This window comes from Melampsora larici-populina (genome assembly GCF_000204055.1).
Source record: "Melampsora larici-populina 98AG31 unplaced genomic scaffold MELLAscaffold_60, whole genome shotgun sequence".
Classification (NCBI taxonomy): domain Eukaryota; kingdom Fungi; phylum Basidiomycota; class Pucciniomycetes; order Pucciniales; family Melampsoraceae; genus Melampsora; species Melampsora laricis-populina.
The window spans coordinates 128,652-140,091 of NW_006768824.1; the positions used below are offsets into that span (position 1 = coordinate 128,652).

At 41.8% G+C, this 11,440-nt stretch overlaps 3 protein-coding genes across 3 annotated transcripts; 2 read left to right on the forward strand and 1 right to left on the reverse strand.

Annotated features, from left to right (window-relative positions):
• Nucleotides 1-855: 855 nt before the first annotated feature.
• On the forward strand, nucleotides 856-2,642 carry MELLADRAFT_67924 (uncharacterized protein; the record flags this gene model as incomplete). The annotated part of the gene is made up of 5 exons (XM_007416363.1): nucleotides 856-1,250; nucleotides 1,323-1,402; nucleotides 1,537-1,898; nucleotides 1,957-2,236; nucleotides 2,323-2,642. The coding sequence occupies 5 exons, from the start codon at nucleotides 856-858 to the stop codon at nucleotides 2,640-2,642; spliced, it is 1,437 nt and encodes a 478-aa protein (XP_007416425.1).
• Nucleotides 2,643-6,612: 3,970 nt separating this feature from the next.
• MELLADRAFT_111972 (uncharacterized protein) lies at nucleotides 6,613-10,044 on the forward strand (the record flags this gene model as incomplete). Its single annotated transcript, XM_007416364.1, has 4 exons — nucleotides 6,613-7,156; nucleotides 8,695-8,923; nucleotides 9,012-9,175; nucleotides 9,818-10,044. The coding sequence occupies 4 exons, from the start codon at nucleotides 6,613-6,615 to the stop codon at nucleotides 10,042-10,044; spliced, it is 1,164 nt and encodes a 387-aa protein (XP_007416426.1).
• A 157-nt stretch (nucleotides 10,045-10,201) lies between these two features.
• On the reverse strand, nucleotides 10,202-11,440 carry MELLADRAFT_67926 (uncharacterized protein; the record flags this gene model as incomplete). The annotated part of the gene is made up of 2 exons (XM_007416436.1): nucleotides 10,202-10,546; nucleotides 10,775-11,440. The coding sequence occupies 2 exons, from the start codon at nucleotides 11,438-11,440 to the stop codon at nucleotides 10,202-10,204; spliced, it is 1,011 nt and encodes a 336-aa protein (XP_007416498.1).

An 11,440-nucleotide genomic window follows, 5' to 3' on the forward strand; every position in this document is an offset into this window, starting at 1 on the left:
CAGCAGCGCAGCCAGGCGATGCGACTTCAAGTCATGTGCAACTCGGATGGGTTACAAAGGCCGCATGCTCAAGCGGCCTTGCAAGACACGCTGGAACAGTCACTACAAGAGCCGCAAGGTAGCCACCTGTACGTTACTAAAACGACTGAAGTAATCCGACCCGCCGGGGATCGCTACCGTCCGAGGGGGTCCGAAATGAATCGAAGATGCATCTATTTTCATGTAGATACATCTTGGTTCACGTTGAAATTCTGCTAAGTACAAGTTTTACATATATCCCCAACCAAGCCATGGCTACACCAAACACCCCTCACCACACCACACCACCCGCCACCATTGAGTTTTTCTCACCACCATACCACCAACTTACCCCACACCCCTCACCACACCACACCACCCGCTACCATTGAGTTTTTCTCACCACCATACCACCAACTTACCCCACACCCCTCACCACACCATACCACCTGCCGCCATTGAGTTTTTCTTACCACCATACCACCAACTTACCCTGCTTACCACCACCACACCAAACTAATGATTCGAGTACATACCAACTCTACACCACCCGCCGCTATTGATTTTTTCTCACCACCATACCACCAACTTACCCTGCTTACCACCACCACACCACACCACTACTTCAAGTACATACCACGTGGACCACGTACCCGGGACAGCATACACCAGATACAGCATACAACACAGCACCGTGTACAAATAAAACCGCTGTTGCAATCAACTCGGACCAACCACTACTCCAACCTCTGCCCACACAACCACCATCATCATCACCTGATTATTATCCACCAAGCTTCACCATCAACACCCACCCACAACATACCACGCTTCTCAATGCCTTACGCAACTCGTGCTCGTGGTGGTGGCCACGTTGGCACAAATACACGACGTCGAACTGATTCTTCAACATCGCGTGACTCTCCCGATCCTGAGCTCAGTCTTGAAGACTCTACTGAAGATGAAGAGGAAGAAGACGAAGAGATACCCACCAGAAACAAGCGCAAGAGGAAGACCGTCCAACTTCCAACCATTCACAACTTCCACGAACTCGGTCTTCAATGGGGACAAGCACGCGCTGACCGGATCCTAGGGCGTCAGCGTCATCTCAAGACACGAGTTTCACCAACGACCCTTTTCGAGGCTCAAGCGCTACAAGCTCAATACAACCTGGATAAAACTATGCTTTGCATAGCTGTGGGGGTCAGCCGGCCTACACTCGATGCTGCGTTGTATGTCTGTATCTTCCTTGTTCTGAAAAGAATATATCTTCAGCTAACATATCTTCCTACCTATCTCTCTAGAAATGAAGGTCCTCTCGCCCGTGAACCCAACAAATATACAAACTTCCAGACATACAGTATTGCAAGCACCACTACCCCTAGTAAGCTCGACTATCCAGTTAAACTTGTTGTACTTGTGATTTGTCTTTTATTTAATATTGGTAGTGTCACTTGATGGTCATCTCCGTCATCTCCGATTGCCTTTACTTATTTAAAATCTACCTCTTTCATGTAGTGCCTCCCAAAGGACAATCGGTGGGGTTCAAGGAGCGCAACCAGATAGTTGGGCAAACATGGTCAAACTTCAGTGACGAAGAGAAGCATATCTCTAGCCCGACAGTATTTGAAAAAATTATCCAGGAAGTAACACGAGAAGTTCAACTGACTGAGTTGCCCATCGCCCCTCCAAATGACTTGGATACTTCCAAAAACTTAACTGCCGAAGAAAAAGCCATCTTTATACCTGTATTCAAACGCCTGGTGAACATGAAACCTATCAAACGGGACTTTAAACATGGACGGCTATGCAGACATAGCGGAAAGGCACATTTACTTGAAAAAGTTGGAATCGAAGAGATTAACAAGGTCGTTGAGCAGGTATGTATCTTTGATTTTCTCCGGTCTTTGTCTAACTCAACTGATATACTCTGGGCAGCTTCGCATTATCCATAATAAATTCAGGTTTCATTTTCACCTTCTTGTGGCGTCATGGAATCCCAACACGTCAATGACTCGGGCGCTGTATCAAGACGAGTTCACTTCTTGTGAGCATTGGGCCAATCATGCACGGACCGACTTCCATTTGCTCAAACGATTTGCTGTTGCATCGACTCAAGCACCATCCACTGCCTTAAAGTCAAAGACGAAAGCAACCAAGTCTACTCCTCAAGCTAACATTAGAAAAGAACTCATAACACGTCTCAATGGTCTTGTTGGTCAGTTCATCTTTTCATCTTTGCCGCATTCATCTCTCTTTCATTGGGTCCTGTCACTGCATTGACATTATACAATCATGTAACAGAAGCACACCTTCCAGGTGGCCGCCAAGTCAAATCCGACACTCACCCTCAAGGCCCAAATCCCCAAATCACACTACCAACAAAGAAGTTCCGCTCCGGTGTCAAACTCGCAATCCTCCGTCTACCTGGTTTGAAAGTTACCGACGAGATGCTTTCAAAAGGTGCTGCAGCAGGACAACTGCCAGATGCTCAAGTCAAATTGTGGATTGAAGACATCACCGCTAATAGGTACTTGGTTGTTAAATCCAACGTTACTTGTTTGACATCTCATTCCCCATCGGACCAAGATGGCGTTGCCCCGGTAACTACACAGGCGGCCTAACTGCAACTGACATTCAAAATCACAGATTTGGTATTTTTTTACCTCATCTTTATAATCTCCTAGCTTGATCGGGTCTTCCTCTCTCTCTGAAGACACATATTATCCTTTGTTCATATTATCCTTTGTTCTCGTGTTTTACTGCAATTCAATTACTCATGTATTGACAAACATAGGATTACACATTTATAAACAATCTTTATGGTATGGCAAATTCAAACTGTGAAACATGTTTTTAGACCATGACTGAAAGATAGCACAAGGGAGTACCAACACATCACGATTCACCAAGGTTATTTTTCCATCATCCACCTTATCAAATTCAGAATTTATAATCCTTTCTTTCCATTCCCTGATCAATCATCTGTTTATCTTGCTTCGCCTGCTGACTGCCTGCCAAACTATAACACTATAACCGCTCTCAGACCCCTATTCACACCCTGACTTGAGGTATGAAAAACCAGATGAGGTAAAAATACATGAGAAAAAGTACCCCCATCAAATTTTAAATCAACATGGGGTTACGTCAGGTCATGTACAGTTTTTTCCCAATTGCAAACAGAAGCAGACCAAATTAGGGTAAGTCGTAATTGGTATCAAGTGTATCTGAGAGTCTGACACGCGCCCAACTGCTTTTGTTCTTCCACTTCCACTCACCCACACTCGACCCAGCCTCAACTAACCGCACGGACCGCCCAACCAATAAATCAAATTAACTCCTTAATTCAAGCGGTCCACCTTTCACCAGTTTGGTTTATTCCATTACATCGGGGGTATCTTCCTTTTCAATTCTTCGATTGCCACATCTATAGCTGATCAAGGCTTTCCATCTCTCTTTCAATCATTTGGACATCTGTTCTGCCTCTTCTTCCTCGTCATCTTCGGTAGAGTCTTCAACACTGAGCTCAGGATCGGAAGAGTCATGCAACGTTGTGAATCCAATTATTGACTTAGGTGTTTTGTTGTTTGATATTCAAAAATAGTTTATAAAAGCCATCCGAAATTTTCCACGTCCCGAGTTCCCCAAATCTGATCCGGACGGCTCGATGTATTACGAATGAAACTATCTATGTCTTTACGAACTGATTCAAGTGGGAGCTTTTCACTGTTCTTTAATCTGTAATTTTCTATTCACCTTTTAATTTTGATTCTAATTACTGACAACAATCAGCTCAATGACCGGTTTGAGAAAACCCATTCAATGAAGCCATGCAAATGGTACAAAGGTTTACATCATCTTCAACCCCACATTTCCAGACGGTATGTATTTGTACATTCCCTTGTCAGTCTGATGAAATCTCCCAACTTTCGCCAAGGTTGTCACTCAAGTTTATTTAATCGATTTTTATCCATTAGGACTGTCAAGCAACCTGTTGTTTACTGCGATTCAATTCACGTGGAGAGGGTTGGACTAGGGTAAGAGGTCTGTGCATCAATATCACTGATACCGCACACTCTTACTCTCATAACGTTGTCAAAATTTATAGGGTACAGTATGATCTTACACTGATGAGTCGTGCAATCTGAATATTTGACTGGAAACGGAGTGAATCACTTTTTTGGTAATAAATCAAAGGGAAGGAGGTATAAGAAATTATGGGTTGGATGTAGTTGTTCTTTGCCTTATATGTTCATGACAATATATCCACATACATGTCCTTAGTCGTTAAACATTTGCTGTCAAGATCTGAAATTATCCCGCTGTACCTCCTGCTTCCATTTTGGACTTGAAACGATTTCACGCGTGAGTGTACAGTAAAGTTTTGCCAATAACAACGAACAAAGACAATAGAAGCAAGCTCCCCGCGCCTCAAAAACCCTTCTGTGAGCAGAAAAATTTCATGTACAAAGTGATTGTCAAATATGGGCAACTCGAAAGGTGAGATGAGGTGAGAATCCTCCTCAAATGTGAAACATGAGTAACAAACATATGGGCAACTCAAAAGGTGAGATGAGGTGAGAATCCTCCTCAAATGTGAAACATGAGTAACAAACTTGAAATGAAAGTACCCAAAATTGATGTCACGGAGAGCTCCAAAGAGTAAGAACATATATGGAAGAATCTGATAATAACATTATCATCTGATGATGTGACAAAAGAATTAGTTACAAATGAACACAAGAAGACTCAGCATATGAGAACAATAGCTGTTTGCTGATAGACAGAAGAGGAAAGGGTTGAGTATCTGTGATACACGTAGTGTATCAACAAGGACCACATCCTTTGGTTTTGAGGGAAAGTGCCAATTCGACTTGAAGGTAAACTGAGACTTCCAACATGGATCATGACCCTGCTATGTATATCTAAAATGGCCAAATCGATCAAGACTGCACCCACCGTCAATCTGGGCAATTGTCGGTGGTAATAGTAATGGCAAATACCGCGCAGGTGATAAAAACATTTCTATGACTTTGAAGGTTAGATATAAACAATAATTATATGATATAATCAATAAAATAGAAACCATGAAATCATGATGTTGGTGATCTCTTAAGAAAAAAAGGGAACATAACCGAGAGGAGAGTTTCAGTGTCTTGAAAGTAATATAAACCGTAGAGTTACAAACACAGAAGGTTAAAAAGATCAATATGAAGAAGATCACGCCTGAGCAAATGTCTATAGATGTCATGGAAGTGTAGAGATCGGAATTTGTATCCTAAAGGATAATCAGTAATGATGGCATAGAGCAGCACTGACTCACACATATTCAATTGGTCACAATTGTGAATCCCTTCGCTTCACAGAGTTCCTTTGCCTGATTTATGACTTCATACTAGATGATTCCCTCACTCGGATCTTCAAAAAAATCTATTCTTCAGTACTTATTCTCCTTTAGGGCAGTGTTGATCTGATCAATTCATATGTTCAACAACTTCTTTGTTGGAGTCCTTTACGCGTTGAATGCTGAATCCCATTTTTACTTTTAGGAATACAATTGGTGTAAGACTTTCATGCAAGTTTCAATTGCTTATTGATAAAAACTGAAAGAAGTGACTAACCAGAGATATGCGGATTTATAAAAGTCTGAATTTTTTGTAGCCAAAAACAAATTTTGAAGGATTTCTTCTGTCCAATGTAGTCATGCTAAGCAAATGGTCAACACAATAATTGACTGTTTACAAATATCAATCATGAGAAATTGAAACATTTGAACAAAGACACTTTCAAAAAAATCAATCACGATTTCATTTCAATTTTGTACTCTTTGTAGGATAATACAAGATCCTTGAGTGTTTTTCTTTTGTTGACTCAATTGAAAATATTATTGTCCTTTAGGGCAGTGTTGATCTAATCAATTCATAAGTTGAACAATTTTTTTGTTGAAGTCCTTTAGGCGTTGATATGCTGGATCCCATTTTTACGTTTTCATAGCAAAAGCCAGTTTCATTCAAATATCGTAGATTACGCGAATATAACAAACACATAGCATCATTTGCTTTTGCCAACTTGCAATCCACTTACACCAGACAAACACCTATGCGTTGGGTATCTACAATAGGGATTAAAGGTTTACATTTGACCATATTACGAGGCATCTTAGCACATGATTATAACCATTTGGTCATCAGTGCTTTTCATTTGTGATTATGTCATTACAATAACAGTAGGTTTGTTAAACTCAATAGATATTAAACAAGTTACTAGAATGAAGCATTTAATTATACATACTCCGATCACTTATGAAAGAGATCAGACACAATAGCTTGATGAAAGTCATGAACCCTTATTACCCAATGCCCCATTCTCAGAAGCTGGATATTGACCAATTCAAGACGCTAGAGGCTAGTTCAGTTTACCTGTATGCAATGTGCCATATTGGTAATTGACAGAGTCTAGTCCATTAACAACCCCCAAAGGGATATAGTATAGCATTAATATTAATTTTCCATTTAGTAATCAAAGCCAGCAATTGACTTACTATCCTCGAGTCACACCTTATCTATCTTTGCTATCCATTGTCATTCATTACAGATGCCGTCCAAACCGTATAATCGGCCTCTCAAGAAGATCAATAAAGATCCCAGACCAGTGACCACTCGTCAGCGCGAGTTTGTAGAGCAGAAAAAAAAGAACAAACTTCATATTGGTAGTTCTCGATTGGCTACGCCTAACCGCGGGCCTGAACCAGTTCCAGATTTGAACAATCATTTAGACTATCACAATGAAGATGACGAACAAATGGATGATGATCAAATCATTAACCTACCCGGACCGATGAATATCGAAGAGCAAGAGCTGGAAATCCAAGAAGTCAGTGATAATGGAGATTCTGAATTCGATAGTGATGACGATATTATCTCGGGTCTTGCAAGGGTACACTACGATGAACGTCGGCTACAACAAGAAGTTCAATGGACCGAACAGTGTGCGCTTATGCTTACACCTTTTCTACGATGCCGCAAATTGACCTCAAATTGGGGTCATCTAAGACGTTGGAATGAGGACTTTAAAAGACCATGTTCGTGTTCACAACGTCGGTTACGAACTACCTCGGTCACTCTGGTGGATTTGTTGAGTGAGTTGTGCTGGTTTCTTTACTTATAATGTATTGATTGATAGATACATTATTGTACATTCAGCTCGAGATATTCAGCAAGTAACCTTTTGTGACTGTGTGTCAGATCCTGTTCGTCTTGTTGAAATGGGTTATATTGGAGCGACCCCAGTACATCCAAAAACCGCCTTTTCAATACGCTTGCTCAAGCACTTCCACGTTATTTGGAAATACTGTGCAACACGCACTCAGGGATTTGTACGAGGGCTCGACGAGATACTCGATGATATCAGCCCCCCCATCGAGACCAAAAGTGGTAATGTAGGCCTTTTTGCTAGGTTTGCTTATCAATTACGTTGACTTTTTTGTATTCCTTTTAAATTCAAAGCCGAGAGATTGGCGAGAACTTTTCACTTCGGCTCTGGACGCATATAGGACCATCCTGACTAGCATCCGCAAGCAGGAGTTTGTTCTGCTAAAATTCACCGCTATTGATCACCTAGCAGCAAATTGTCCTAGGTGTTTTGGACCGCCCGAAGGAAACACAGAAGCCGACGAGCCAAATTACATAGTATGTATGGATGGGAACTTTCAGCATCGCAGGCACGCGGCTGCAAGTGTCCCAATTCCTGGATATCAACCGGAAACCCCTGAGTTATTTATGAATAGCTGCATCCCAGAAGAAGCCGGTCAAAATCCACAGGGGCCTGCTAATGATGAAGAGGTGGTAGGTGTCAATTCCATGTTCTCTTTAAAACTTGCCAACAATCTAACTTTTTATTATCAACAGCATCCTTGTAGTGAGCAACATACAGCCGCGAACGACGTGCGAGGAAAGTCTCACTGGGGAGGATGCGATGATACAGGTCTTTTTGGCATGGGATGCCGGCATGATCACACTCTGCGTTTCATTAACATCGTACAGAGTGGAGAAAAGTATGTGTTGAAATCAACTCCTCTGGTTGGATTTCGCTTTCAATTCCCTCCTAGTTTAACAGTGAAATCTCATTATGTAGAGCTGTCTTTGGGTTATCGATGATCGATTGGATGTTGAAAACAGTTGCCGAGGTCCGCGGTGATAGGAATCGGGTTGGATTCCTATATGATATCGGATGTAATGTGGAAAAGGGGATTCTGAAAGTGAGTGTGTTTTTTGTTTTTCTCTTCAAGAATCGAGTTTTTTGGTTGGTTCTTACCTTTCTGGCTCAGCGCAATCAATTCGCTACCAAACGTGAGCAAGGCAGGTTGAAATTCGGGACCAGCGTATTTCATGCCTACGTTCATGAGTGGGGTTGTCAGTTGGACTACAATCCTAGACTGAACAAAGGTTTCGGTCTATCGGACAGGGAAGGTATGGAGCGAAGATGGTCAGATTTGTCGCCACAGATAAGACCAAACCGGTATGCAACTGCACAACACAGATTGATTAGTATTAGTTTACGCTCAATTCATGGTAATGAAGTTTTAAAAGGTAATGCAGGTGAGTATCCTTAGTATTCTCGATTTCATCTTGATTTGGCAACTTGTCTTATTAACATACTACCTAATCCGTACAACAGTCCGATCAATTCAAAGGCGAGGCAAGGAAGTCAAGAAAAGATTCGATGAAGCGGAAGCTGAATTGGCAAGCATACTTGCTAGATTTCCAACTCATACCATAGGACACCTGGAAGCGCAGTGGCTGAGACAGAAGGAGATACAAAAGAAAGTCATCAGCGAGAGTGCAAAAGACAAGTGTAAGCAGGTGGAAGTATATATTGCACTTGAAGAAGAACTACTTGAGGCACGGTATGTAGCCTAGTGACACTCCAGTAAGGCGTAACATCAATCTGATAGACTGCTGAATTACCAGTGATCAACTCAAGAACCTCCATAGCACAAGGAGAGCGGCACGTACTGAAGAAGAAAGGACCGAACTCCTAAGATTACCTCATACGATTGTCCTTTTGGAACAGAGGGCTAATGATTTTGCTACAGAGCTGGGGGTCGCAAATCTCAATCGGCTGACAGATGCGTCAGGCAAGTTTTCATATTTTTGGAGTTAGATTTAACACTGACAGTTATTTGTTATCTTAGATGATGACAATCAAGCTGGCAAAGGCAAAGCTCTACGAGGCAAAGGTTGGAGTAGTTGAAAATCAGAGACGAGCTCATCTTCAATTAGGTCATTTTTGTTTCCTGATTGCCGCAAAATATTTTGTATTTATCTTATGCTTCTTTCTAATCTAGGAACATCGTATCAAGCTCGGATCAACACTTTAAAGAAGAAGAAGGGGGTCCTATTACGAAAAAAGTACAACACTTATAAGCGGCATGTGACCAGGTATAATCAACAGCGCAGGAGGAGAGACGCATTACCTCTTCCATCTTTTGACAAAGTGTCTTCAATGCCAGTCACTCATGCGTTCTGGGATATAGGAGGGTTGAGTCATCCTGAGGAAGAGTGGGCTACCAATGAATACACACAACAGGGTATCAAAGCTTACTTACTAAAGAGAGCAGCAGGCGAAGAGCTCAGGCGTATTGCTAGAGAAACTCGTCATCTGATCCGCTGGGCACTTGAGTATCAAGAGAGGATTGATAGCATACAGGTAGAGATATTACGCACACAGGGTAAGTTCTTCAGTTTGTTTTACATGTATCTGTCAAATTGCGTCTGTTGATTTTTCTTTATCGTCGTAGATACGACCAAAGTAACCCGTATGGAGCACTTGTATCCGTCTTTGGCTCAAAGGGCTCGCCGTTTATGGAAAAAATGGAATCAAGGAATGGAGGATGCGATGGTATGGACAGCACCATACATGGTTGATCGAGCTGATAACTCGGACCAAGACTTGCTTGTCCGGTGGAGACTTATGAAAGCAAGGACTCAGATGGCAGATATGCCAGTTTTGATTGCCGAAGAATGAAATCTAGTTTGAACAAGCTCATGTTTAATTCAAATACTTGAACTTCCTTTTACATTCTATATGCATTGCATTTGTTTACTTTGAGAAGAGCCAAAAAAAGAGAAACCAAACCTCTTCAAATACAACACTACGTAAGAAAAACTTTACAACAAGAAGTTTACGACTTTTTCGACCGACTGCGAGTAAGTCTCGAGGGCATCTTTGTTTGTTTGTCTTGTTGTGCCTCTGTCTCTGCCTTGCGGGCTCGCTTGCGAGTGAGAGGATGTGGGATTGCATTCGGGCTAACCACATTCGGTTCAGTTGCAGTGTTTTTGCATGGTGGTGAACACTTTAGATCGGCGGGATTAAATCCATAGGTAGGAGTTTGATTTGTAGGCATCAAAGGTGAATTAATATCACAAGCCGTGAGAACACAGGTGGTGGCTTGATGCGAGGGTGATAGCGAGGGGGTATTTGAAATTTCAGCAGGGAGCATGTCATTTGATGTTTTATCGATTTGAGTCTAACAAATTGGGTTGTTATCAGTCAGCATTGTACTTGTAATCAGCTTGAAAGAAAACATCAATACATCTATCTGTTGGTCTTCGACTTTGTTTTTATCCACATGGCGACTGTCATCCTGGACTTCAGAATGGCTTGGGTTGGACTATATTGGAAATGATATTGTGAGCTTTGATTGGAGCATATCTAGAGATGGTATATCAATGTGAGACAGTAAACAATAACTTACTACTGTGTTGAGTAAGCCTCCCATACCTACTGAATTGGAGTCAGTGTTTGCCTGAGTTTGAGTTCCAATGATAGCACCCAGTTTTTCAGTTGTTGAGAGAAGGTTGTCAATCTGAACGAATAAGAGTTGCTGTTGTTCAACAGACAGTGCGAGTATCCGTTGAGAAAAGGTGTGAATGAATGAATGGGTGGTAATATGAGCCGTTTGTGTCTGGGTCGAGTCAAGTTGAGTTTCTTTGAGATCTGGGTTATCGGAGATTGTTGAGATTAGCTCGATCGATGGTTGGATAACGTGTGGCTCGATAGAGGGTTGAATATTGAGATTGGGTGGATGGTTGTGAGTCGTATTCAAATGGGAAAGCGTCCAAGACTGATTTTCGGGGTTATATTTAGCCTTGAGTTGAAATGGGCAGTTGATTTTCAAGGACTTTGATGTTGATTCTTTAGGTGGTTGCTTTGTAGCTCTGGGTAACCCACTACAATGACATACATATTTGATTGAGGTCCTTGCGATAGACGAGTTACGAATTGAAATTATATAACCATGCTGAGTTGCAAAGTTCTTCACATATTGGTTCATCGATTCTCGCTTGACATTGTTGAGTGTGGTGATGGGAGGTGGGGCGGGTATATCAGTGTTTGGAGTGTTGGTTTCAGGTGATTCCAT